This window comes from Nanorana parkeri, unplaced genomic scaffold, assembly GCF_000935625.1.
Source record: "Nanorana parkeri isolate BGI_ZX_2015 unplaced genomic scaffold, ASM93562v1 scaffold990, whole genome shotgun sequence".
Taxonomy (NCBI): Eukaryota; Metazoa; Chordata; class Amphibia; order Anura; family Dicroglossidae; genus Nanorana; species Nanorana parkeri.
In genome coordinates, this window is record NW_017307258.1 from 167552 (window position 1) to 194543 (window position 26992).

The 26992-nt window shown below is 41.2% G+C and overlaps 1 protein-coding gene across 1 annotated transcript in view; it reads right to left on the minus strand.

Moving 5' to 3' along the window:
- Positions 1 to 894: 894 nt before the first annotated feature.
- Positions 895 to 26992, minus strand: part of LOC108795648 (aprataxin and PNK-like factor) — a 39230-nt gene continuing 13132 nt past the window's right edge. The window contains exons 2-3 of the mRNA XM_018566938.1: positions 23228 to 23299; positions 895 to 1053 (exon numbers count right to left, since the gene is read on the minus strand). Of these exons, the coding sequence (XP_018422440.1) occupies positions 895 to 1053; positions 23228 to 23299 (231 nt within the window). The remainder of the gene's footprint in view (positions 1054 to 23227; positions 23300 to 26992) is intronic.

Genomic DNA, 26992 nt, shown 5'->3' on the forward strand with positions numbered 1-26992 from the left:
AGTGGCAGGTGTAACGCTAAAAGCAAATGATCTGCAATTTCAGAAAAAAATTAAGCTCCATCCTTAGGAAAGAAATATAAATAGAACAGTTTGTAAGAATAGAAAAGAAGGAACTCAAGCTGCAATATCCACCTCCTCTTTGATTCTGTCCCCCACAGACTCACTGCTCTGTTAGTGGGTCGTCCTACCAGGTTGAAGATGTGTTAGAGGACCCAGAAGGGTGAAGTTGGTCTTTAATGATTTAAAGCAAACCTACAAACTTTTGGTTAAACCTCCACTCCCCGTCCTTTTTATGTCAAGGGTCTTGTGGTTGGTTCAGTGTTATTACATTTTCTTTAGTGGTAGAAGTAAGTGGTATTTGTTCCTGCACTGAATGGCATCTACATAATGATGTGTGAGCATTGTTTAGTGCAGTACTACTCCTTGCCAAGACCAGTGTGATGACAGTCCCCCAGGGGGTGGATCCAAGAAAGTCTGGACTCAGAGAAAGTGGGTTGAATAAGACCGTCCGTCATTCCACCAAGAAGACTGGTGACATCTATTGGTTTAAAGGACATACTGTGGGGGCGGCTTTGGAATGAAGGCGAGTATTCCAGCGAAAGCTCCCACCCCCCTTCCCCTTTTTTTTTAATTTTTGCTGGTCTTTTTAATTACTATATTTTTTGCCTGGTGTTCTTCTTTATTAAAAGGTACTCTGATTCTATCGCTTTAGTTATATGCCTACAATTACAGTCAGCTCCCTGTTTACATAATTACTACTATATATTATATAAGTTAAAAAAAAGGTACACTTTAATACAGTGACACATGTTTAACATTTGAATGCAGTAAAATGATTTGTACATTAATTATTTTTTTAAGTATATGAAATAATAAATGCACAGAAAAATGTCTTTACCTCAGCGTTGCATCCTGTGCAATGACCCGAAAAGAGTATTTATCTGGCAAGAGGGAGATGCAGTCACCATCGTGCAGCAAGCACCATTCGTCTTTTTCCAAAGGTACAAAGGTGCCCTTGTGAGAGGCTTGATAAAAACATGGATTCACATGTATCTGGAAGAAAATATGGCAAGATAAACATTATATACTAAAAACTCAATAGTATGTTTCTCTACGTCCTGGAAAGCAAAGCAATTACAGGGCACAAATGCAAACTATTATACTCCATTGGCTCAAAATATCCACACAGCATGAGGAGAAAACATGAAAATGGAAGAAGTGAACCTGAGGCTCTTCATCTGTCACAAAATTTCAAATCCCATTATGTGCTGCCAACAAAAATAATGCTAGGGGTTAAACTTTCACAAAAGTGTGAAGATGGGTGATTGTATCAGCTTATACACCTGTATCTCAGCAAGCTATGATCATGAAAGCAAAAGTTTCCATTGTACCACATGTTTATTGGTAAGATTTCCCAGCAATGCACTGTGATGTAGCCTTCGCAGGATGCATCTATTAGCCCCGGATTACAACACTAGTGCCTAAGAGGTCCATGAGGTGGAAAAAAAGCAATTATAAGTAAAAGCAAAATATGTTTGTTTAGCCAATGATTGTAAGATGATTTCATATCAGCATGCAAAGCTGCTCTCTGATGTGATTTTAAATGAAAGGGGCAAAGGTCCACTTTAAGATGCCTTTCATAGTTTAAAAAACCCTACTGCTACTTGGTGAAAGCATTCCCCCACAACAATCAGGAGCAGCAGAATCAGTTTGTTTTAGGTGAGTGCTAGGATCTACATATCACAAGCTGCGCATTCTGTTTAATAATTTCTGCCAGAATATTGGCTGCAAAAAAAGTCAAACCGCTAATGGTATGCTTTTGTTGTATACCTACTGCTTTTTTAATGCAATAAAAATAACTGTTCTCAAATGACTACAGGAAAGGTTTTGCTAGGATGGACGGGAGGATGATTTTACTTGTATTACTATATGTTTCAAGTTCTGCAGGTGTCCAGTAAATGTGTTTTAAACAGAAGCAATTATTTAACATGTAACCTTGTCACTTTCTGAAATCTCCCAATCAAAGGCAGGCCTGCAAATAAAAGGGTCAATACTCCCTCCTATGCCAACCATCCCCAATGGCTTTACCAGCTTGTCTAAAACATCTTTAACATGTGGGACTCTCCAGGTGTGCCAGATGCCTGGTGCTCCCTGCTGTGTAATGTGGTTCCTTTCTCCAGTCTCTAGGTCACTACTGTGTCCTGTTCTACCATAGAGGTCAAGTTAAGCGTAAAAAGATTTAAAAAAATAAAAATAAAGTCTCATATTAAAAAACACCAAAAAAAAAGTTAAGTCCCACGTGTACACGCAGGTATAAATGTAAATACACGTTGGGTGCGCCTATGTGTGACAACAACGATTACGCCACACATGTTACATATCGCTGTGAACGTCGGAGTGACAGCAATAATTCTAGGGCCAATAATCACTAATAACACTAAATTGATGATCGATAAAAGCTTTTAAAGGAGAACTATGAGGTGAGTGCTTTTCACTCACCTCATAGTTCTAGCCGACCTGTGACAATGAGACTGTCACAGGTCGGCTTAGTAGATCCGGAGGTGAGCGAACACATACCGGCGTTCGCTCACCTCTCGATTCTGTCACGGCTCTCTGCCGTGACAAGGGAGGGGCTGGATTCCCCCCTCCCCGCTCCGATCCGCCAGCACTGACTGGCGGAACGGACGGGGGAGGGGGCAGTTACAGCTGGCTCTGCCTCTAGATAGGCAGAGCCAGCTGTCAGTCACGCAGCTGGGCGAATCCAGACATAATTGTCGGGATCCGCTTCAGCTGCGGTGTCTCAGTATACCGCGAGCAGCAGCTCACGGTATACTGCGGTGTCGCCTAGGGTGACGGGAGGACGCTAGTTTGTGTCCTCCCGTTACCCTAAGGAGAACTATGGGGAAAAGCCTTAACCCCCATAGTTCTCCTTTAAAGTGTTTTGCTGATGGCCAATTTTCTTGGCATGGTAGATTGCATACGCAATTTTAAAGCTTGGCATGTTTGGTGTCTATTTACCAAACATGACCCCGTCTTTCATATTTTACCAGAAAATGGGGTAATATCAAATGTTTTATAACATAACGTAGGGGAAAACAGGTTTTTTTTCAACATTTTCGGTTCTTTTTTTCATTATATATAAACATAAAAAGCCCAGTGGTGATTAAATACCACCAAAAGAAAGCTCTATGTGTCCCCAAAAATGGTATAAATTCAGTACAGCGTTGCATGATGGAATAAATGTCAGTCAGAGTACTGCAGCGCTAAATACAAAAAAATGGCCTGGACAGGAAGGGGGTATAACACCCCGGGCAGCAAGTGGTTAAATATCTACAGTAACAAATGTAATCTACAGCACCACGTGCTAGTGAGATCTGACTCATAGGCTCGGTGTGAAATGACTCCACCACAACACTCATTGTCCTTCTGTTGGCCTACAGCCCCCCAATCACATAAAAGAACATCTAAGCAGAGCTTCAACTGTTTACTAGAGGCAGCAAAATATTGATATCTGCCACAAATACATAAACCATAAAACACACATCCTTAGGCGCTTTGTCTTTGAGAAAAGCAATATATTGAAACACACCTCACCATTCAACAGCTATTGTCCAGAATGTAGAAAATGTACAAAATTCTTGATACAGTATTCATTTTAATTGTTACTATGTTACTCAAAATAACGCACAGAAAAGATTATGTCTACAAATGGCACATAAGTAACGAGAAAGTAATCACAATGGTATGCTAGTATATATAGTATGTCATAGTAATCAGCTATAATTTGAGATACAATTTATTCCTAGACATACCACAGAAAGCAAAAACTGACAAACTAATCTTCATGAAAAATATGAAAAAATGTACAGCAAATTATTCGATTTTCTGAAGAGCACTGATGTGATCTCTCAAAAAATATTTCACTTTTTAACACTACGTTTTTTTTATAGTACGTAGTGTCATCTCTTATGTAAATGTGTCTATAGGCACAAACTAATACTCAGCAGCTGCAACAGAAACATATATAATGTCAATATAACAATGACAGACTGGGTCTGGGATCTACTGCTTCTTTATCTGCTAAGGAAGCACATTACCTGGTACTCATCATGGAGCCTAGGGTCCAACTGCCTAAAAATGATGCTAGCAACCACAAGATGAAACAAAAGAATTAAAGTAGAATGAGACCTTTAATTTTTTGTATATATTTACTGCTAGCAAGCAGTAAGTATATTCAAAAACATGAAAAAAATAAAGTCACCAAAAAGGTTATTACTTACCTGTGTCTTCGCCGCTCGTTCCCATCCGAAGATCAGAATAATTCTCGAGCGGCCGTGAAGGATTATGGGGCAGGCGCATGCGCAGTAAAGATCTTCGGGCAGGAGAAGAGGGGAGACTCATTGTAGGTCAATGCAAGTAGCCCGGCAGCATGCACACGCACAGACTCCGTGGGACAGGAAGACAAAGCAGTCGGCGCTGGATCAGAGACCTGCACCAGCGCTGGAGGGACTCCTAAAAACTACTGGAAAGAAGATGTTCGGATCAAGAGGCATGATTTAATGTAAGTCCTTACAGTAGCATAGGGGGGGGGAGGGGGGATGACTTTAATGTCACTTTAACCCCTTCATGACTGAGGCCTTTTTTTCATTTTTTGTACCCATGTTATAGTCACGAAGGGGTTAAGTCTACCTATAACTGGTGTTTTCAGTTTCTGGCAGAAATTTGAGAATTGAAACTACCTAATAGTTACTTATCTGTCTTGGGGACTCAAGTTTTAAGATCTCTGCACTTGAGTTACTGAGGTCTTTACACATTTGGCAGCCACTACAAAAGGAGTCCCAAACTTCCTGCTTGATTTTTCTTTTTTTAATGGATGGAGAAGGGCATAACAGCTTAATAGTTATCCCACATGAGGTTTTAGGGATCTGGGTTTGATTCCCAGTAGGGACACTATGAAGCATGGTGATGAACATATTATAATTTGGGGTTGCTTTGTTTCTTTAGAGCCTGCAGTCATGAAGTCAACTATGAACTCTGCATGCAACATATGAAAGTCTGCTTATAGTGTAACTCCACTTTTGTTGAGAAAAAACAAAAAGTACACTTTGGGTGATCAATGTACATTGCAAGGTCTTCAATAAATGGTGTTGCAGATCCCTGCCTGTTTTGGTTTGTTTCACTATGTACTTTACAAAAGGTTTCCCAAATGGAATAGATCCCTTTAGTAGTAGTTAACCCTTAGGGCTTGTTCACACGACGTCCGGATTCAGTCCAGGCCAGATCCGTGCGCTCCTGCACCCAAAATGCACCCCAAAGCCTATCCCATCTCAACCTAACCACTGAACCATCACATTCTCAAACAATTCATCCCCACACAGCTACCTCCTCATGTATCATTTCCCCCTCATCTTTCAGATTGTAAGCCCTCAGGGGCAGGGCCCTCCTTACCATCCTGTCTTGAATTGTATTGTAATTGTAATGTCTTCCTTACATTGTAAAGTGCTGTGCAAACTGTTGGCGCTATATAAATACTATGTAATAATAATAATGTATCCCTATGTGTTTTATGGGCTACAGTTCTCACAAGCACAGTCCGTTCCAGTCCGGACAGAAAAAATCCTGCATGTCACATTTTTGTCAAAAACGCGATGAAAATGCACCGCACTGCAGCTAACATACTGACAGCACCACTCCCAACAAAAAAAAATGTATATATTTTTTTTAAACTGGAACGCGTCAAAATCGCATCAAAAACGCACTGCATGCATAGCACCGCGTCTGCAGATCCAGCACCAGATCTGGACCAGATCAGGACCGGAAAATCATGTGAACAAGCCCTAAGGGAGTTTTTAATCAGAAAGGAAATTTTTACTGAAGGGTATGCCTATCATTTTACTTGTATCTTAGTGCAGGCTTTTGGAAAAACCTAAAAGTCAATCATACAAGCAGGACATTCCATACACTAACACTGTAAAGAATGACTCTAGGTTGCATTTTACATTAAATGTTTTAAATAGTTTTAGAAAATTAAAGCGGCTTGTAATAAATGGAAAGGTCATTTTTAATTAAAAAAAATATATAAACAAAATCTGTCATTTAACAAAACCGGAGTTTTCCTTTAATAAGAATGTAAGGCCATCTGTCCAAATGTTGAAGTTAAAACGGAAATTAATCTTATAAAATGATGATATGAAGAACACCAGAAAATCCACAAATGAATGGCTCAAAAAGAAGAAATGTGAGTTATGGACTGGCTTGCTTAAAGCCCTGACTTGAATCCCACTGAAATTTTGTGGAGATATTTAAATAGATACAGGTAATGCAAGAAAACCCACAAGCATTGTACAAAATAAGGAATTTTGCATGGAGAAGTAGTCAAGCAGTTCACAAGGTCAATATAAAAACTGGTGGGCAGTTGTGCAAAATGCTTAAAATAAGTAGTTTCTTCTTTTTTTCCCCCCTAATGTAGCAAATTGAACCATGCTTTAAAGGTTTTTTTTGCCTTCCTCTGGATCAACAGTGGGTAATTCGGGGAGTAGCGTTCTGTTTAGGCTTTTCTTCTTTTCATATCTCTGCAGGTTGAACTCGATGGACATGTGTCTTTTTCAACCTGACTAACTATGTAACTATACAGGGCAGTACCAGCTTCTGGGGCCAAGGGTGTACTTACTGTTTCCACAGTACACCATTGCATCTATTGATATTTCTGTTGATTAAATTATTGAAAATTGCAAATTGTGTTTTTTATTCAAGTATATCACAGTTGTGTGTAGGCACTGTTTGAATGAAGATCTACTGTTTGCATGTTCACATATATTGAAGAAGTCAACATTTACCATGGGATGTACTTCCCTTTACATGACTGTGTGATTTAGCAGAAAACTTTAGTAACATGCAGTGTTTTTCCTGCAGCTACAAAATCCTGATAGAAACTACTTAGATATGCACATGGTTTTCACATGTCTGGATATTCATCAAATAAATTAAGCGTAATGCAGATTTCTTTAGATGAAAGCTAAAGCCACCAAACTTCCCCACAGGTGTAATGCCACCGACGGGGCGGCCTCTTGTTTGTCTGCCGCGGTCCTCTGCGTCCCACCGTGGAACGCGGAAGACGCACGAACTCCGGGTTGTGACGCGGCGGCTGCGTTCCACGGTGGAACGCGGAAGTCGTCCGGACCAATCAGCGATCCCTTCTCACTTCCTGGCCCTATTTAAGGGCACTGATGAGGCAGCATGGCGTTCTGTGATTGTTGTCTGAACGCTTGCTGCCTCACGAACCTGTGTATGGGACTATCACCAACCGGACCCTTCTCATCCCCCTGCTGCCATCTGGAAGACGGACCTGCTCAGTTCTGATACTGGAGTCACCTGGGAGTGTCAGCCATCACTCAGCTACTGCCAATCGCAAGTACCCTATCTGTGAGAGAGCACCTCTCCTCTGCCTGCATGCAGGCTGATATGAACTGTGTATTAGACTTACTGAGTATCCGCTCTTAACCCTGCCGCAGCCACTGCATTCTAGTGTTTCAACTACCAACCCACAGTCTATGAAGCAATAGTACTGTGTTGAATTGTGTTGTTTTTCCTTTGATCACGTGATGGTAGAATCTCAAACTCACCGTTGAGATTGTGAGTGACGCCTGAGATTCGTATCTGATTGATCCTATTACTCCGCAGTTGAGATCCACTATTGTAAAAACTGCAGACGTGACAACAGGCAGTCATTTGAGTCATGATTGGGACTATTAGAGAAGGTTTGGAACTAGGCACTTCAGAATGAAAAAGACACCAAAGAAATCAATAGTATTACTAATAATTAATGTTTTTGCTTTTTTAAATAGGATACAGTGAAGAATCAAACATGCTTTTCAGCAATGCAAAGTTCAAATGCTAACACATTGCTAAATTCATTTCCTTCATTTTTATTTTAAATACTGAATGCCAAAAAATGAGGTTTCATCTGACTTCACTTGATTATTAAATAAAAGGTAGTGAACGCTGGTTCACATCATAGTGTTGCACTAAAGGCACATCACCCATGTGTTTAGTGCACTGGACTAGGTGCACTGTTACGTTGCCATTCATTCTGGTGGACGAGCATTGCACTACAATACACGGCACCGAATTAGCATACATTGTGGTGCTGTGGGGTGCAAAAAAATGCTTACACTATTGTTTTTAACAGCACAGCACTGCAACACGCTATGAATACCAAAAATGAATGTCAATGTAATGCACCAGCACACGGAGGATGCAGTGCATTGTGCTGTGTGACAGCAGGTGCTAAATGCATGACTACCATGCCATTAGCACCACGCTATGGTGTGAACCGGCCCTAAAAGTAAAACCAAGGCAGTATTACTGGTGGTAATAGAAACACCTTCAATTTTCTTTGCCCTCATTGTTAAAAACGTTCAGAGAAAGTAACTCAACAACAGCATTTTTACATAGTTACAGCATTTTTACATAGTTACATAGTATTTGAGGTTGAATAAAGACATTAGTCCATCAAGTCCAACCTATTAGGATCTCATTCTAGGAGTACCCGTACCCATGTATATTACGGTCCCTTAACAAATATTTTTGACAAATATTTTCTCTCTGCCAACTGGCCAATAGCAGCAATTTAAAATAATATACCTCAACTTGACAGTTAGAGATCCCTTAAAAGAGAGAACTTGCCTGCTTCTATGCTCAAAGGAAGGAAACAACAAAGGGGCAATGCCATAGTAGTCGGGGAGTGTTTTACTGTGCTGTTAGGGCTTGTTCACACCACTTAGCTGCTGGAACGCACTGTATCGCATACGAAACTCCCCCTGTGTTCTAGGGTGGAAGGGGGCATGACGGCACATTGAAGTCAATTGCACCGCAGACACGCCCCCCTCCCGCAGAACGATTGCCCGCACCAGAATGTGTAGCACACCAATGCCTGCGTTCCGGTCCAGTACGATCGGAAAAAATAGTGCATGTAGCACTATTGGACCAGAATGCAGGCACTGATGCAGGGGTGTGGAAATTTTAGAAAAAACTACTTGTCCAAGGACTAAAGCGGGGGCCGAATCTACTTGTCCCTCATGACAATCTACTTGTCCTGATACAAAAAAATTATTTTAACCAAAACCGTATTTAGTAGTGCTAAGAAGCACTTATTTAATGCACTGCCACGCCTACTCCTGCCGCAGAACACAAGGAGTCGGCCAGGATGCGCTCCAGTGTGTTTCATCAGCGAATCATGCTGGAACACACTGGAGCTGGTGTGAACCGGCCCTCATAGAAATAATTCTGCCGGCGAGTTGGTAGTGTGACATGGTGGAGGAGGAGAGATGATGTCATATCTCGGTCCTCTCGTCTCCTCCAATCAAAGAACGGCTTGTAGTCTTTTTAAAAATACAAGGCAGTTTGTGAATGGGCAAGTAGTGAAGGAGGAGTTGGTGATGTGACTTCACTCATCACTTCACTGCTAGAGTCGAATCCTACATTCCCCTCAGTGCCCGGAAGCTTGGTGTTAAAAGGAGAACTATGAGATGAGTGATTTCCACTCACCTCATAGTTCTAAGCCGACCTGTGACAATGAGACTGTCACAGGTCGGCTCAGTAGATCGGGAGGTGAGCGAACACATACCGGGTTCGCTCACCTCTTGATCCTGTCACGGCTCTCTGCCGTGACAGGGGGAGGGGCTGGATTCCCCTCTCCCCTCTCCGATCTGCCAGCGCTGACTGGCGGAACGGACGGGGAGGGGGCGGGTACAGCTGGCTCTGCCTCTAGATAGGCAGAGCCAGCTGTCACTCACGCAGCTGGGCGGATCCTGTCTTCCGAGTCGGGATCCGCTCCAGGTGCGGCGTCTCAGTATACCGCGAGCTGTAGCTCGCGGTATACTGAGCTTAGGGTAACGGGAGGACGCTAGTTTGTGTCCTCCCGTTACCCTAAGGAGAACTATGGGGAAAAACACTGACCCCATAGTTCTCCTTTAAGGTAAGGTAACATTTTACTGTAAGGTAACATTTTTATACTATTCAGTGGCCCTCCACACATAACATGCAGCTTTTTAATAATAATTTACACACCAAGTGTAGTATATAAATTATTATTTTCCCCAGAGTTTGGTTTTAAACGGGCAATAATAAGAAGCATGAGACTACAAATGTAATAATAATCTGGTCACAGCTTGTATGTATGATAATACCAGTATATGTGTCAATCATTTTAATAATATCAGTCACTTAGCTTTAATTTATATTATCTGTGGGTGTCCCAGTGTCATTCATGTGTCCTAGTATGGTCTTTCTCAAACATACAATAATAATGCAATATTATCCCTAATATGTCTTCCATCCCCTATCTATCTCATTTACATTTCTTTTTCCAGGGCAATCCATGTACTTGCTTTACTTTCTTACTCATTCTCATGGTAACCATAATATTCCTCCAACACTGTCATTGTTTTCTCAGTGTAAGCTTTGTATTGTCTGTATATGGATTTGCATCTAATAATTGCAATCAAATCACACATTAATTATTTTCGTGTAATAAGTCTCTTTCAGTTTCTCACAAAAAGCACCCTTGATCTCATCCTTCTCATCTTTTCCACTTGTAACCACACCGGTCAGCCTCCTGTGACAGTTTCTCTCCTCCCCTCTGGAAGCTGCGCTGTGTCAGAGGGGACACAGAGTAGCATCCAGCGGGGAAAAGAGAAACCAGGCATGCATCGCAATTTCGGTGCATCCCTAGTTTTTACCCCTTCACATTCTATATAAGTGAATAAGTGACATGCTTATCTCCCATTTCTTCATCATTTCTTGCCAAGCCACATACCATGATTAGGCCTAGCATTTACATGAGGCTAGATTTTGGACAATTCACTTTTTTCCCCAAAAAGATTCACCAGACCTATGTTGATCACCAGCTTGGAAGAACAATCTTTCATTTTGGGGTATATTTCCTTAGGTGGGATAGTTTCCACATCTCCAAGTGCCCAAACCCTTTGGTTTTATGTCAAAATTTCCATCCCTTAGCCTTTGAGTTTCCTTCCCTTAACTAGCAAAGTACCCGAGACACAACATATTTCTTTGCAGAATTAACTTGACAGACCACAAGGCCATTTACAGTGACTTGTAATTTTCCCCCAACAACAGCTTGTTGCCTCAAGGAAGTCTCAGTTTTTGTCCCAAAGTAGTAGGGAAATGGGAATGCTAAAATATTTATTTAATTATAGTCCAAAGAAAACAAGCCAGCACATTTCAGGGGCGATAAAGTACCCCTCTGAATAGTAGGAGTGTAAGTATATTAGGGCCTTCACTACAAGGCTACAGAATTTTTTTACTTTTTACTGCAGAGTAAACCCATACAAATCCAACCTTTTCATCCAAACCAGCAACTGAAACCTTGATGAAGGGAGTACTGTTTTATTTTGATAACAAATTCAATATTTTTGGACTCCAATACTATGTGGCATTCCTGCATCCCTGCATCTTCTTGATTTCATCTGGGTGGACCTTGAGGCCTTTTCATGTTAGAAAGTTACCTAATCAGACTATGATGAACGAGAAACTCTGTCCTGATTTCCAGTGGTACCCTTCCCTAACCTCTCCCTAACCCACTGTTTGGTGACACTCCTTCTGTTTCTCTCTCTTGACTAAGTTACTTCTCCCCTTCATTTCCTTTTTCCCTTCTACTACTGTATCTCTCAATGCATTGATTATAATATAGGTTGCCTTGTGGTTGTGCATAGCCAAACACCTGATCACCCACAATCCCTGTCCCCTACATACACTGATCTATCAGTTTGGCAAACATAATATCCTACACTTGTAAAATTGATTCCATTTTTATGAGGACTGGTGGTGCCACAGGCAGCCCATCTTCTGAATATCCCATGCTTCTAGAAGTATATCATTGTTTTGTTATTACCCTGTATTGCACTGTGTGGTTTGTACATTGTATCCGTTTACTGCAGTTAAACAGTATAGTCTTCTATATGCTCAAATGTAAAATCTAATAAAAATGTTGTAAAAGTTAGTTGCCTAACCAGAGCAATCACATTGTACGACTCTATAATATAGACTTATCTCTTCCGTAAGAAAGTAAACTGTGGTGTATGTAAAGCAAAAACTTTTTTGTTTTTGGATACAGCAGAAGTGTTAAACCCCCTATTAGGTATTTGTTACCTGTGTCCTGCTGGAGAGATATCCCTTTGCTTTCCATCCTGAATACGCAACATGAAATCAGAGGAAATCCCTCTAGGATGAATGGAGTTTCCATCTTAGCTGTCACAAGAACAACTGTTCAGATTGGAGGAATTTTCCTCTTGCTCTGGTGACAATTTTTGGATTTACTATTACTTTCAGTCCTGGTGACAGTGCCCACCAGTTCAAATAAAGAGAAGAATTTTACCAGCAGGGACACAGACGGCAAAAAAAAACTTGATAAAAGGGTCTAACCCTGCTGTACACATGCACTATATACTGTGGGGGAAATTTATCAAAACTGGAGCAGACAAAATCTGGAGCAGATGTGCATGGCAACCAATCAGCATCCACCTTTTATTTTCAAACAAACTGAAGAGTTAAGCTGATTGGTTGCAATGCACAGCTGCTCCAGATTTTGTCTGCTACAGTTTTGATAAATTCCTCCCTGTTTCTGTACATTTACTTAAAGGAGAACTGAGGGAAACTTTTCATCCCGTAGTTCTCTTCAGGGTCGCAGAAAGAAAAAAAACTAACCTCCTCCCGTGACCCAAAGCTTAGTATATAGCGAGCTACAGCACGCTATATACTGAGAGCGCTGCAGCCGGGACAAATTGCAACAATACTTTAGATATCCACCCAGCTAGCTGATTGACAGCGGGCTCTGCCTATCTACAGGCAGAGCCAGCTGTGCCTGCCCCATCCCCCGTCCATTCCTCCAGTCAGGGCTGGAGGATCAGAAAGGGGAGGAGGGAATCCTTGCGGGGAGCGGTGATTGACAGTCACGGCTCTCTGCAGGGAGATGATCGAGAAGTGAGCAAACAACGCTATGTGTTCGCTCACTTCCCGATCAATAGAGCTGACGTGTGACAGTTTCAATGTCACACGTCGGCTCTAACTATGAGGATGAGTGTAAATCACCTCACCTCATAGTTCTCCTTTAACCCTGGATCTATCCCTTTGCATTTATACCTTCAGCTGTACTCCTGTCTAAAGACAGCTCCACTATCTACCATCTGCAGACCTGCCCAATAGCTGAGGCACATCTTGGGGGTGGTGACGGAATTCTGACCTTACCACCAAATATATAGGTTTCTGAATGATTGTGGCAGGAACCAATGGCGTAACTATAAATCACAGGGCCCCATAGCAAAATTTTGTATGGGGTCCTGTGATTTCTAGTTATGCCCTTGCAGAGCCCACCTGAGAGTAACCCTGCAGAGCCCACCATAGACTCTCTACCATAGACTCGTCGCCAGGTCCTGCCTCCTCTTTTGTCACCGGGTCCAGCCTCCTCTTCCATCGTCGGGCCCGCCTCCTCCTTCACTGCTGACACCGGGTCCAGCCTCCTCCTCCACAGCTGCTGGCTGTCACTGACTCAGCAGCGGCTGTGAGGAGGAACACGCCGCTGCACAGATCACTGATAGGTTGTCGGTGGTCTAACAGCGACACGTTCCTCCTCACACCCGCAAGTGACAGCCAGCAGCCTGAGATGCCATAGCGACCCAGGCGGCCCGCATGGCGCCAGGGGGATATCCTGGCCGGGCCCCCCTGTGCCCCGGGCCCCATAGAGGCCGCCTGGGTTGCTATGGCGATTGTTACGACACTGGCAGGGACATTAGCTTGGAAACTTCTCTAGTGCAAAGACTGATGTGAATAGTTCTATGTATGCCATAACATGCTGGAAATGTTGTCAGTACAACACATATACAGGAAAAACTATAATGATAATAAATAATACTACATGCAATTTATCTGCATTAAATAGATGTAATGGTCTGCTGCATGTACAGGTTAGCTTAACATTGACTTAACGCCATGTTCTGTTCATCTTATCCTTCCCCGCAAATACAGAACATTTAAAAAGTTAATTTAAAATTAATAATCGCTTAATAATGGTTTCTCAGTATCTGTTCCTTACCATAGTCAGGGGTTATTCATACAAACACAAAAGGAATAGAAAACACAGTTTGAGATAATGGGGAAAAAAATGATGTGAAAAGGTTATAACATACATAATTACATGCTGCTGTGTGATAATGTTGCAATCACTTCCTGTTGAAGCAGAACATTTTAAGGCCACAAGTCAAAAATATTTCCTATTAGTCATACAGATACATAAAGGTGATATGATTATCTTCCCGGTGCATTAATAGAGTACAGTGTGCTAGAATAAAATTACAGCATCTGCTTTATTTTTGAGCACAGAAAAAAACAGCGGTTTGTGTTCTCCTATAAAAGCGTCATCAATTCAGCATTGCTTTCTTTGGTATAAAATGCCGTCCACCACCACTGCAGGGGTCAGAGGACAGCAGTATGTCCATGATGGCCAAAGGATCCCAGAAAAAAATGAGGCAATGAGGGGGTAAAAAAATGCACATGTTTAACTTACCAGTATGTTGTTAAAGCCAAAGTCTGGGCACAATGGAAATTTGCACTGGGGATGCTTCCGGGAGAGAAATGCGCCCCAAACTGTACAGCGCCCAATTTGCATCACCTGCCCCCCTTCACTATCCTCCATTTAATGTCTTGCATTTTATTTAAAGAATACAAGGTATTCTGTGATTGGAAGAGCAGAGATAATGTCACATTTCTGCCCCTTTCCTCCAATCACAGAACGTTTTGTAATCTTTAAAAAAAAATGCAAGACATTGAATGGAGGATAGTGAAGAGGGGTGGGTGATGCGACCGTAGTGATGTACAGCTTGGGTTGCATCTCTCCCTTTCTTCAGTGCCTGAATGCACATCCAGAAGCACCAGGTATTTTTTAAAGTCCCAATGACCAAAGCACAGGTTTTCTTTAAGCCAAAAACTAACTTTAGCTTTAAACCTCCTAACCATCTTGTCTTGAATTGTATTGTAACTGTAATGTCTTCCTTACGTAAAGCATAGCTGCTAACATCCAGCTGTCAATACATTGAGCAACTCTGTCTGCAATACACCTGAGGTCAATTACAAGGGTCACAAGTATTCAATATATCCAATACAGGAAAATAAGCAAAATGTAATTTTGGATATAGAAATCTATAAAGAATACGTTCAGACGATCCCTGAAAACTCATCTCTTCACAGAATACCTTCAGATGATCACAGAAAGCTCGTCCCTTTACAGAATACCTTCAGATGATCACAGAAAACTCGTCCCTTTACAGAAGAAATACGCCCCTGATCGTCTGAATACCTTCAAACGATCAGGGGCGTATTTACCGCGAGGCAAACTAGGCGTTTGCCTAGGGCGGCACACTAGGCGTTTGCCTAGGGCGGCACCCTCCGTGGGGGCGGCACCCTCCGTGGGGGCGGCACCCTCCGTGGGGGACGGACGCAAACGCCTAGTACCTTCAGACGATCCCAGAAAACTCATCTCTTTACAGAAGCCTATCCCGCCTCTACCTAAAAACGGAACTTTCTCTTTCTCCATCAACTGATTTGCATCATTTTCCCCTCCCTTTCAGATTTTAAGCTCTTATGAACGGATCCCTTCTATCCCTCCTGCCTTGAACTGTTTTCAAACTGTACTGTCTCCCATTATACTGTAAAGAGCTGCGCAAACGTAGTGCTATATACTGTATATCCTGTACCATAATAATAATAATATTAATGTAGTTCAGTCTTCCATTGTGTATGTGGCGCCACCTTGTGCTACAATATCTACATACGGCCACAGATGAACGTCACCATTCGTTATTATTGCAGGTTCTTACAAAGACAAGCATTAGTGTCTTCAATTAAAAAGCATAAATAAGCTACTATGAGCACTTTTATTTCAGGCGATGAATGCTACAATTATGTTTCCATTTGCAGAAGTGTCTTTAGGACAAACAAACGAGACAATCCAAACTAAATGAAAACACATAATGAGTGCAGACAATTCTCCAGCATATTACATGAAGCTGGACTAATAAAGACAAAGCAATAGTCATTATATAATAACGCAGAATTATAAGTATATATTGGTATTAGCTTGATTCTGATGGAACACCTAATTGACAAAACAACTACATTATCTTCAATTATGCTACAAAGCCTATACATATACACAGACCCCACACAGAGTATATGATTGTCTTAATAAGTGCATTTCAGAAATCTCAACATATGCAGGTCAATTGAAGTAGAACTATGGCCTGCTATTAAAAAATATATGCTGCAGCACTTAATTATAAGTACATCTGAGCTTACAGTTTTCATTTAGCCCTCTGCAAAGCCCACAAATACCTGTTGCTCCTGAAGTCCATCTCATGAAGCTTCCTGTGATGGGGTGGAAACAACACTGTACTGAATTCAGAGCAGCACTCTTATTTAGGCTGTGCATGTTTGTACTACAGTGAATGAGATGTTGCAGGGGACTTGGCTATCAGCATTGTCACTGTGTATTCATAGGCCTGTAGCTTGTCAATCTGGACCTAGTCCTGCCCGCTGCTTTTTGAATAGTCAGCACTGCCTCTGTTGCTGAAACCCTCCCACTGTGAGCTGCAGTGTCTTAGAGGGAGAACATATGAGCCGCAAATGACAGATGGAGGTTTTGGCTCAGCCATGGAATGTAAAAAGACATTTTTTGCTTACTTTACAAAGCCTGTACATCACATAGTAACTGGACTTGAATCGATGGCCATACAGGAGCCTTTACTTTAACCCCTTAATGACCAAGGCCTTTTTTTCATTTTTTGCACCCATGTTACTAACCACATTTTAGGCCTGAAAATTACTTCAAACCCCCAAACATTATATATTTTCTGAAAGCCAAGACCCTGTAGAATAAAATGGTGGCATTTGCAAATTTTCATGTTGCAGGATATTAGCCCAACTTAATATCAAACCCAAAAATGTAGTGAAAAATGCACTTAAATGCCCCACAATAAAATACCCATTTTTTAATGCAATATAAAATATGAGGTTACAACGAGTAAATAGATACCCAACGTGCCCAGGATAAAAATTGGGTGCATCTGTGAAACGGCAGCAAAATTCAGTACTGTGCTTGCGTGGGTTTCCTCCGGTTTTCTTCCACACTCCGAAGACATGCTGGAAGGTTAATTGGCTCCTCTCTAAGCTGGCCCTCTATGTATGCATGTGACATAGGAAAGGGTTATTTATAGTAAGAGCGGTTAAGGTCTGGAACTCACTGCCATCGGCAGTGATTTCAGCCAAGAGTGTAGATTTGTTCAAGAAACGTTTGGACAATTTCTTGAGGGACCGTAATATCCAGGAATACCAGTATCCCTACGAGTGAGATGATGCGTGGACCTATATGGGTTGGACTTGATGGACGTATGTCTTTATTCAACCCCAAATACTATGTAACTATAAATACCTGTAATAAATAAATAAAAGTTGCCAATTGTGCTTAAAATGCCTACAGGGGCAGCTCAGTCCTATTGACACAGGCCTGCTACCAGATTTTTATCTTCCAAAAGTCCTTTCTCTACACAGTGTGTTAGCAGGCTCTTGGGAGTTGAGGCAGAAGCATTTTTTTGCTGGGAGAGAAATCAATGTATTCATATGCAGTGGGAGATAAGTGGACATCTGTACTTCATCAGGCAGTGCTGACAACACAAGTTGGGGTTTCAGTACGGAAAAAAGAATGTGTTGTTGGCTCAAAAAAGAAATTAGGAATAAACTGTATTTCCAGCAGATCTAAAAGGTATATTTCTGTACTTGCAGCACATATAAAATGGATGAAACATGAGGAAATGTTCATGTATCACAGAGATGGATTGAATATGTGCTTTTTTTAATTTTGCCCAGACTTTAACAAACATACAAACAATAATGTGTCAGTAAGGTTTTGTAGGTCATTAACATATTTGTTCCACTGTGTGCTCTGCACAGAAAACTCCTATAGCTTGCACCGAGATATGCAAGGGGGATCATTTACCAAAGGACTCACAGCCTGAGGAGTTTAATTAATTTTGCTATGGTACCATATGCCTTAAACTGAACATTTTTATCTTTGCTCCATCGCTCGAAGCTCCTCATGGCTGCTGAACATATTGTCTAACACCTAGGATACAAAAAAACCTTCTCTTACTCATCTGAGAGTTTTGACAAAAAGAGCGTAAAAAAAAAAAAAATAATCTTTTGTTCCCTAAGGAAATTAGAGAATTCTTTTAAATAAGCAAAGAAAAAAAATCTGCATTGAGGGTTTTTAATGGAGTTGGCCTTTAAAAACAATTATCCATGAGCCACGAGAAAAAGCATCAAGATAGCTAATGGGCCTCACTAGATCAAATTCATAAACAAACACCATGGTTTCTCGAGTAACTTCATTAGCGTGAAGATTACATCTACATTTCAAATCAGATGAAGCTCATTTGCCACTTTATAAACTGTGGATAGAAAACCTGATAATATACAAGTTCAAATCATAGAACGTAACACTAGCAATACAACATCTTGGTGCTGTATACAAGAGTTAAGATGAGATCCTAGATGAGAAGATGGTAAATGCTCCATGAAATGGAGGTCACCACAGCAAAGGTAAAACTGGAGGATAACTCATGCAACCAAGCAGTAATCAGCAGACTTAGAAAAGCTGATCAACTGCTGTGAGTACTGAATAGAACTGCGCTATAAATTGCCGTCTTGCTGTTAAAGATGAAACTTGATATTAATGTTATTAAATTGAATCTCCAGACAATTATCTTAATGCACAGTTGAACTATGTTAAACAATTAAATCTTTCTGGTTCATCCATTAAGCAGCCTACGTCACTTTGTGCCCTCGGCCTTCTCATTGGACAGTTAGCATCATGACCTCTGTCCAGTTAGCAGGGAACTGACTTAGGAAGCATTCTAATAAAGCTGTACACAAAGCAAGAATGGCTGTCCAAAATCAAAAATCCATAAAGCCCAACTTCAGCTATTTAATATTTAATTATTGATGTGCTGCAGAAATATCAATTTATCCAAAGTCAAGAAAGAAAACAGACATCAGCAGATACTGTAGTCAGGGCCGGATTTCCCACAAGGCCAACCAAGGCCTGTTCTCGGGGCAGCAGGGGTGTGGAATTCCTATCTCCCGATGCCCGGGACATGCAGTTCCGGGCAGGTAGTTGTTTTCTACATTTAGTCCTGCTTTGGGCAAGCAGAGCTAAATGTACAGTGGGGAAGTCTCCCCTTGTTTTGTATGCAGCCTGCAGGTCTGCCATTCTCTATGGGGGGGCTTTTTGGCAGGTAGGGGGGTGCATTGAGGAACCTGGCCTTGGGGAAGCAGAGAGAGAGTAAATCCAGCCCTGACTGTAGTTACACTGTGTGACATGTACAAGTTATCCACAATTAATCAAATAATAAAACCAGTAGTCTGTCTGTGGAGTTTTCTGTATAATAACACTAAGTGGGCAATGGCTGCTACTATTGTTGTAATAGGGATGACCAAGGGTGAGAGTCACATCACTATTTTTTTTTTTTTAAATGCCCTACAGGCAGTGTTTAAAATTAGCAGCTTGGGCTGCCATACTCACCTCCTCCCGATGCAGCCCCCCTATATTAATGCCTTTATGTCACACAGTGATATCCTCAGTGTTCTAGGTTGAATGATGAATCGAGGACATGCTGTAATGCAGGGCATCATAGTCCCATCGACCTAAGGGGGTGTCAACACGGCGCCCTGAATTCACAGTAATGAGGTGATCACGTCAGCGCCAATGTCTGCACCGAGGACCGATCGGGAGAAGATCTGAAGAAGATGACCCAGCACAACACATGATAGGGGGTAGAGTTGGGTTTTAGGTAGGTAAAACAGCAAACATTTATGTATTTCATCTATGTATTTAACAGTTTGCCTGGAGTTTCACTTTAACATGTATAGAAATATCAGTGTATTGTACCAGACTCTGTACTGAAATCTTTGATAAGAATTCTCCAGACCGAATTACAAACACAATAGGACTATGGGCCTAAGGTTTAAACAGCATTGCATAGCCTTTTACTACAGTCAAAGCTGTCAACTACAAAGATAGCTAATGTCAACTTTCACAAGCCACTGGAGTCTTGCTAAATAATTGCAGCACAGGTCCAAAATACAAGAACTCTCACTGGCCATTAAAGAAAAGGCTGGAATTATTTAAAAAAAAGATGAGAAAAACTGCCTAAAGCAGAAAAGCCTTTTAAATGTCAATCATTCTATATATAGTGGGGAAAGGGGACAACTAAATAAAACATGAAACAGTTTGTGAACCTATATGGGTCTCTATGTTCATTAAATCTCAAATATAATGCATTATGCCCATAAAGAAAATTTTAATAATTGTATTATCTTGACTCATCAACCATATAAATATAAAAATATACAAACAAACATTTAAAATTCTAAAATCTATCCCTTCTGTCCTAACCACGGCTACGTAAAATCAAGTATCCAATATAGGTTATTATGACCGCAACTATGTATGACTGGTAACTATGTCAAAATGGATATCACTGTTCATGAACCTTGTACATAGGAAGTTGCATTACCTATACTACACACTTGTCCTTGAATCCAGCAATATTATCCTCTCCATATGTGTCTGAACATCCTTTTGTTTGATGATTTTATCAGTGGATTTCCATTTGGTTGGTAGATATTTCAATGTAGTGTAGAAAATGCAATTTCCTATGTACAAGATTCATGAACAATGATATCCATTTTGACATAGTTTCCAGTCATACATAGTTGGGGTCATAATAACCTATATTGGATACTTGATATTATGTAGTCGTGGTTAGGACAGAAGGGATAGATTTTAGATTTGTGAATGTTTGTATATTTTCTCTGGTTGATGAATCAAGAAAATACAATTATTTAATAACTATTTGGGATATCGATTGTCCTATAGTGGGATCTTTTTACAAGGAAAATGATTTATTCAACTTATTACATTTTAAAAGTCATTATTTGGCAGCAATTGGGCCAATGAGAAAAAGAAAATAACAGTGTTTGTTATGGCAAAAAAACAATTGCATACTAGAAAAATAGGGTCATTTGCTAGATAACAGGAATGTTTTAAGAGAAAACAGATTTAAGAGTTATATTATACTTTGCAACGGAGCAAAAGCAGCACTGTTTGGCAGCTCTGCCACGATGACCTCAACCCCTACTACCACTAACATGGATCAGTTTGGGTATTATTTATATTCCTGGCTAGAAGAAGGTGACATCACTGTGCTATACAAATCCAAGTGAAATCTGTTATACAGTATTTTTACGTGTATAAGACTATACTTTTTCTTTAAAAAATTGACCTAAAAATTGAGGGGCGTCTTATACACAGTGGGCCGAGAGGAGAACCGCGGTTGCGAAACTGCCGATACCTCTGCAAACTAGCCTCACGAGTGAAACTTCCGATTCCAGAGACAAGCTATGTACCCGACGTCAGCTGATGCTGCAGAGACCGTGTAGCCAGTGCCCAGATGCAACAGGGAGCCCATAAAAATGTCAGAAAACAAACAAAATACTGGTGAATACCGGTACCAGTAAGCGGCTGTCTTACTCTGCAAAATTTAAACTGGATGTAATCAGTTATGCAAAAAAGCATGGAAAATATTGATTTCTGAATTTTGGGTAAGAAAAGTGGGGGGCGTCCTATACATGGGGGCATCTTATAGACGGAAAAATATGGTATGTCATGGTGGGCAATACAGCTGGGATCTGAAAATGTAACTCTAGGCAGATATAAAAGGCACAGCTAAAGGTGCCCATACACTCTACAACCCTCGCAAGACTTTTGTACTTAAAAAAGAAGTACTTAAAATAACGTACGATCTGCCCATCTTGGACAGGCAGATCGTACTTGCGATCATCGCAAGCCCGCCCCCGAGGGGCGTGCTTCCGATGACTGCAATGCTGAACGGGCGTGCGCACACCGGCCCGTTCGGCAGTGATCTCTCGATCATGTTAAAAACCAGCCGAAAATCGTATGATTCCCGGCTGGTTTTCCAACATGCTCGATATACAAAAGTCGTGCGACCGTACATTAGAAACGGTCGCATGCCTTCCATACACTGCACGATTTTCGTACGATCGCGGGATTTCCCACGATTCTTGTACGAGAATTGTGCAGTGTATGGGCACCTTAACAGTGCCTATGCCTTCAATTCCAAACTTTTTTCTCTCTCCTTCCAACACTCACCACTTTATACAACCACTATCACACCTCACAATCTGTATCAATGTACTTATTCAGAATCTGAAGACTTTATGAGACTCGGAGGTAACCAAACCACACCAGTGCTACCAAAAAACGAATAATCAAGTTATCAAGTACTTATCTTTTAACCCTTTCGCTGCTGCTGACGTATGCTATATCTCGGTATATGGTTTCTGAGCTGTAATTCCCTAGCCAAGAGAAAGAATTTGTGGTACTATAGTTTTTCACCATTTCGGGGGTGCACACAATTTTGAAGCTTGGCATGTTGAGTATCTATTTACTCGACGTAACCTCCTCTTTTATATTTTCCCAAAAAACTGGGCAATATATTTTATGTCTGTGCACTGAAATTAACTTAAGTGTATATATTACTGAAATTGTGGGTTTGATAAACAGTTACGCTAATATTATGCAACATAAAAGATTGCAACTGCCACCATTTTATTCTACAGGGTCTCCACTTTCAGGAAATATATCATCCTTGGGGCTTATAAGTAATTCTCAGGCCTAAAATGTGCATTTATATATGTGTGCAAAAATAAATAAATTAAAGAGCTGAAAGCTGGGTTCCTTCAAGCATAATTAAGTCCTGGGTGGAGAATGAAGAGTTAACGACATTAGTGAATTATACCTACCCACACATCTCAGTTCTAATAGTCCCCCCATTATACTCCCACTCTCTCTCTGCACTACCAGGGCAGACATATACCAACAACAATCTATTGTAATGATAAATAACCCACCTACCTACAAACAAAATAAGTAAAGTGTAATGTGAAGCTGCTACTACACCGTATTGTATTTCCCCAGTGTAAAAGCACAACATAATCGCTGTGATAAAATGTGATTCACATGGGCACAAAATATTTCTTTTATTTTATACTGCCAATAATGCTAGATTACATCAGTAATTACCGGTTTAATGCGGAGCTTGCCATCCACCACCTCCAGTATTGCATGGTTTCTTGACACTTTCTTATCTGCAATCTAAGGCAAAAGGAGAAGGTGAGATAAGATGTTATTAGGTTGTCATCACAATAATAAAATAAAAGGTAATGCAAAACAACACAGCATGAGAAGTTACATTAAAGTGACATTAAACCCTCAGATTTTTTAACATAAACCAATACTGTAATGTGCGCCTTACTGTAATCCATGGTAGTTTCCCTTCTCTTTGCTGCTCTTCCTTTTAAATCCTCATGTCTTCTCATGCTTGGGGAGACCTTCCCTTTGCAGCTCAGGGCCTCTTCCTGTAGTGCTGGCTCAGGTTACAAACCTACACACAGACACCATGTATCCATTCCAGAGACAAGGCAGTCTGCTGCAAAACAGAAGAAGTTCTTCCCAGCATGAGAAGAGAGAAGGATTTAAAAGGAAGAGCAGCAAAGAGAAGGGAAACAACCATGGATTACAGTAAGGCACACATTACAGTATTGTTTTATGTTAGAAAATCTGAGGGTTTCATGTCACTTTAACAAGCTGATAATTACAATGCTTTAAAGTGACATTAAACCCTCAGATTTTTTAACACAAACCAATACTGTAATGTGTGCCTTACTGTAATCCATGGTTGTTTCCCTTCTCTTTGCTGCTTTTCATTTTAAATCCTCATGTCTTCTAATGCTTGGTGAGAACTTCCCTTTTCAGCTCAGGGCCTCTTCCTGTAGTGTTGCCTCAGGTTACATCCTATACAAGCCTATACACAGACACCATGTATCTATTCCTCAGACAAGGCAGTCTGCTGCAAAACAGAAGTCCTGCAGAGCATGAGAACAGATACAGATTTCAAAGGAAGAGCAGCAAAGAGAAGGGAAACTATGATGGATTACAGTAAGGCACACATTACAGTATTGTTTTATGTTAAAAAATCTGAGGGTTTAATGTCACTTTAATATTTAATCAAGGAATATAGAAAGCTAATGGCATAGGAAACCGATCATCTAACCACACACTCTACAAAATGAATGACATTTGGAAATTTGGACACAGAAAAGGGTCATATATTACCCATTAAATTCAAACTTTGAGCACATATTTACACCTGATTGCTAAACTTTTTCAGGCACACCAGTAAGGTGTGAAGTAGTACAGGTTCAGTTTGCAAATAATCATTACTGTATAAAAAGGAAGCGAGTGTTCCTAGAGGGCTATTGCTGGCCATTCATTGTTGCAGCTATACAAATGTTAGAGCCAAAGTAAGCATGGGCATCCTGCATTGCCTACCAAATAAAACACAATAATCCCAATAATAGGCGACACTGGAGTCAGCAGTAGATCTAAGGGTGAAGAGGTGCCATGAAGTCTTCCACTGCCCGATCATCTCTTGATAGGCAAAAAGGACTGAACTCCTTGCCTACTGACAAGGGAGCTACGGGCACACCAGGTGTTGAACTTCTGAGGAATGGCTAATGCCCAATGGACATCTACCTGTTGCATCCCTGGGCACAATGTGCGAACTCCAGCAAATGCACAAATTGTGATGCATGGTGGAGCTATAGCAGAGGCATATGCACACTTGAAAGTGGCATCACACACAGTAGATTATCGCGGTGGGTGCACATGGGGTGGGTGGTATATAAAACAGCAGGAATTAGCCCTGATGTCGTAGAAGACTCTGCCAGGTGGGGGAGAGACAGTCCACATCTAGAACAGTTTTCCCTACTGAGAGCAAGGGAATCAGGCTGTTGTAAAACTTTGATACTGGGAAGGTATCCTCCAGCAGCAATATCCTCTCTGGCCTGTTGGGAATAGGTGGGGGCACTGGACCTGGGGTGTTCTGATCCATATACATATGTAAGTTAATGAATGTTCCTCAACTATTTATTGAGAAGTGAGGAAAAGTAAAATAATTATTTCTATTTTTGTATTACATGTGTGGCATGTTCTGCCACATTTCCAGAGGAACTAGATGCGAAATGCATAGAAAATAAGCTTAACCCCATCAGAAAAAAAAAAAGAGGAACTAAATGAGAAATGCATAGAAAATAAGCTTAACCCCATCAGAAAAAAAAAGTATGTTGGAAAGTGTTTGGACTTCAACATCAAACTAAGGAACTGATGACTGATGGGACAATGTCTACATGCGGCTAGAACAGAGTGCATAATGTATGTTTTTATGATTGCAAAGGTTTTACAGATTTCTGTACCGTACAAATAAAATGTCAAAATGTATGCTGAAGATATTTTGCTGCTGATCAAGGCACATTGTTCAGTCCCCTAAAGTACTAACGCATTGGATCAACATGGGAGCCAGGCATCAAAGCTAGAGAACTGAAGAACCTGCTTAGCAGCAAAACATCTGCTTAGTTATAACATGATCTGGATAAATGAGAATCTTCACAGACAAAACAGTAAAAAGGTTCAAGCTTCGTAAATGCTGAAACTTCCATCAACCTGTTAAACCTCCATAAAGGTCTCCCTTCAGCAGATAAATCTTGCCTGCTTTCACCAAGTGAACATAGCTGCCAAAATGCTGACCCTAAAGACCTACTCTAACACCTTCGACTCATTCATGAAAAAGCCACAAAACCTGCACGACACCTATTGGCTTATTTTTGCGTTTTCATTTCTATTGCCCGACGCCCAAGACATGCAGTTTTGGGCGCTGGGCCGGTTGTTTTTTCTATATTTAGCCCTGCTGTGGGCAAGCACGGATAAATGTATAGTAGGGCTGCAACAACTAATCGACATAATCGATTATAATCGATTATTGAAAAAGTTGTCAACTTCTTCAATAATCGATTAATCGGCTTCAGCGAGGGAGCCGCCGCTTGTTTTGTACAACTGATCTGGGCGGCTTGTCCATCCGCCTTCCCGCTGTGGTTTTTGGGGTCACCCGCTCTTTTGGAGCTGTGCTCGAACATCTGTATTGGAGGTAAGGCTCCACGTGTCAGGTGACTGGGAAGGAATTAGCGCAGTCAGCGGCCGTCTGTTCGTCTTGCTGTAACCAAGAGGAGCTCCAAGTCAGCATGCAATCTGTGCATCACCATGGTAACTTGAGCTCATTTCCAGCGTAGAGAAGCCGCCCAATCAGGGCCATATACAGCGATTAGCAGTGTTGGAACACTGATCTCCCTGGCTGCAATATGACGCTGTAGAGGCCTCCCCTCCCCCACCATACCGGCTGCCGCACACCGTCATTGTGCATGGATATTAAATGCTGATAGTGGTCACAACCAGCAAGTCACTCCTAATTTGCATACTTTTGGGTCAGTGACCTAAATCCTACTGATGACAGCCAGGCAGCTTGTATTTTCAGAAGGTCAGAGCCTGTGAATTTCTCCTATGACTGGTGCTCTTTAAGCCCTTTCTTGGCAATCTGCCCCTATGTAAAGTGAGTGTACAGGGGTGTGTGATTCCTATTGCCCGACACCCAAGACATGAAGTTCCATGCACCGGGCATAAAGAGAACCTGTCACCTCCAAACGCTGTCACATAGGGGCCTGTGTGATAGCAATGAAGCGAAAATAAAAAAAGTAAAAAAGTGAGAAAAAAGTAAAAACATTATAAATAAAATGAAAAAAATAAATAAAACCGCCCCCCCTCCACCTGCAGGTGCATAAACACACATGTATGGAGTGCTGCCGACATTCCACTGTGTGCCATATTGTGGTAGCCAAGCAGCAGAACTCTCCTTCACGCACAATGTGCATTAAAGGAGAACTATGGGGTCAGTGTTTT